Source organism: Trypanosoma grayi (assembly GCF_000691245.1).
Source record: "Trypanosoma grayi strain ANR4 Tgr_707_V1, whole genome shotgun sequence".
NCBI lineage: Eukaryota > Euglenozoa > Kinetoplastea > Trypanosomatida > Trypanosomatidae > Trypanosoma > Trypanosoma grayi.
In genome coordinates this window covers 1-1,133 of record NW_008826326.1, presented here as the reverse complement: position 1 = coordinate 1,133, position 1,133 = coordinate 1, and the positions used below count along the sequence as shown (strand labels likewise).

The following is a 1,133-nucleotide window of genomic DNA, read 5'->3' as shown; positions in this document are numbered from 1 at the left end:
CCGCCCACCACCACCACCAGCAGCGGCGTCGGTGCCGCGGGGCTGCCGTGTCTGCGCTCCTCTCCACCCCCTTCTCTCCCACACTCACCAGCACCATCAGCAGCAGCTGCGGCATGAAGTTCAAGGCGACGGTGCGGGACCAACGCACGCTCGCCGGCGTGTGCCAGGCGTGCCGCAGCATCCAGCAGCGCTGCGTCGTGAAGCTGCACCCCGCCCGCGTGCGCTTCTTCACCATGGCGCAGGCGACCGACGGCATGCAGGTGTGGGCCGGCTGCCGCACGGAGTCCGTCTTCAGCGACTTCCAGTCCCAATCGCGCAACGCCGACAACGCCATCTACTGCGAGGTCGCCGATCTCGCGCGACTCGTCCACATCCTGCGCCAGGCCGAGCGCTGCCCGCACGTCGGCGTCAAACTCACCAGCAACGCGGCGCGACGCCCGGCGCTGCGTGTGTCGCTGCAGGGCGTCCTGCCGCATCTTGACATTAGCCACGACGTGCCGGTGCGGGTGCTTAGCGAGGCGGAGGTGCTGAGCATCAGCGCGCCGCCGCTCACGAGCGAGGTACTGCAGCTCGCGCTGCCGAGCCTGACGGAGCTAACGCTCTTCGTCGACAAGGTGCGCGGCACGTCGTGTGAGCGCATGACATTCACCGCCCAGGGAAACGCGCGGCCGCCCCGCAGCACCGCTGCTGATGGTGGTGGTGGTGCGACGTGCAGCCTCGTGATCGAGGCGGAGTGTTTCCTCGGCAGCTTTGCGCTCAAGTACAACGCCGTGCCGCTGTGCGAGCGTGACGATGATGATGAGGAGGAGGAGGAGGAAGAGGCGGAGGAAGGGGGTGATGAAAAGGCAGACGGAGCGGTGAAGAACAGAGACAGAAAGAGGCGCAGGCGAGAGAAGGACGACGCCGGTATGCTGCACGCGACGGTGGAGGTGGAGGTGCGGCGGTTCGCGCGGTTCCTCGCCATCAAGGAGGTGACGCCGCTGCAGGTCATGCTGCACTTAGTGGACGGCAAGGCGGTCGTGCTCAGCGTGGCGGCGGCGGGTGGCACGACGCTCGTCGGCTACATGCCCGCGCTGCTGCACTGAGCACGGCCGCCACGCACACACACAGAGAGAGAGAGTGATAGTGGGAGA

General features: G+C 67.4%; 1 protein-coding gene across 1 annotated transcript; it reads left to right on the top strand.

Annotated features, from left to right (window-relative positions):
• Positions 1-113: 113 nt before the first annotated feature.
• Positions 114-1,085, top strand: DQ04_07071000 (HUS1 checkpoint protein; the record flags this gene model as incomplete). Its single annotated transcript, XM_009315004.1, has 1 exon — positions 114-1,085. One exon carries the CDS (start codon positions 114-116, stop codon positions 1,083-1,085), a length of 972 nt encoding a protein of 323 aa, XP_009313279.1.
• Between the last annotated feature and the right edge of the window lie 48 nt (positions 1,086-1,133).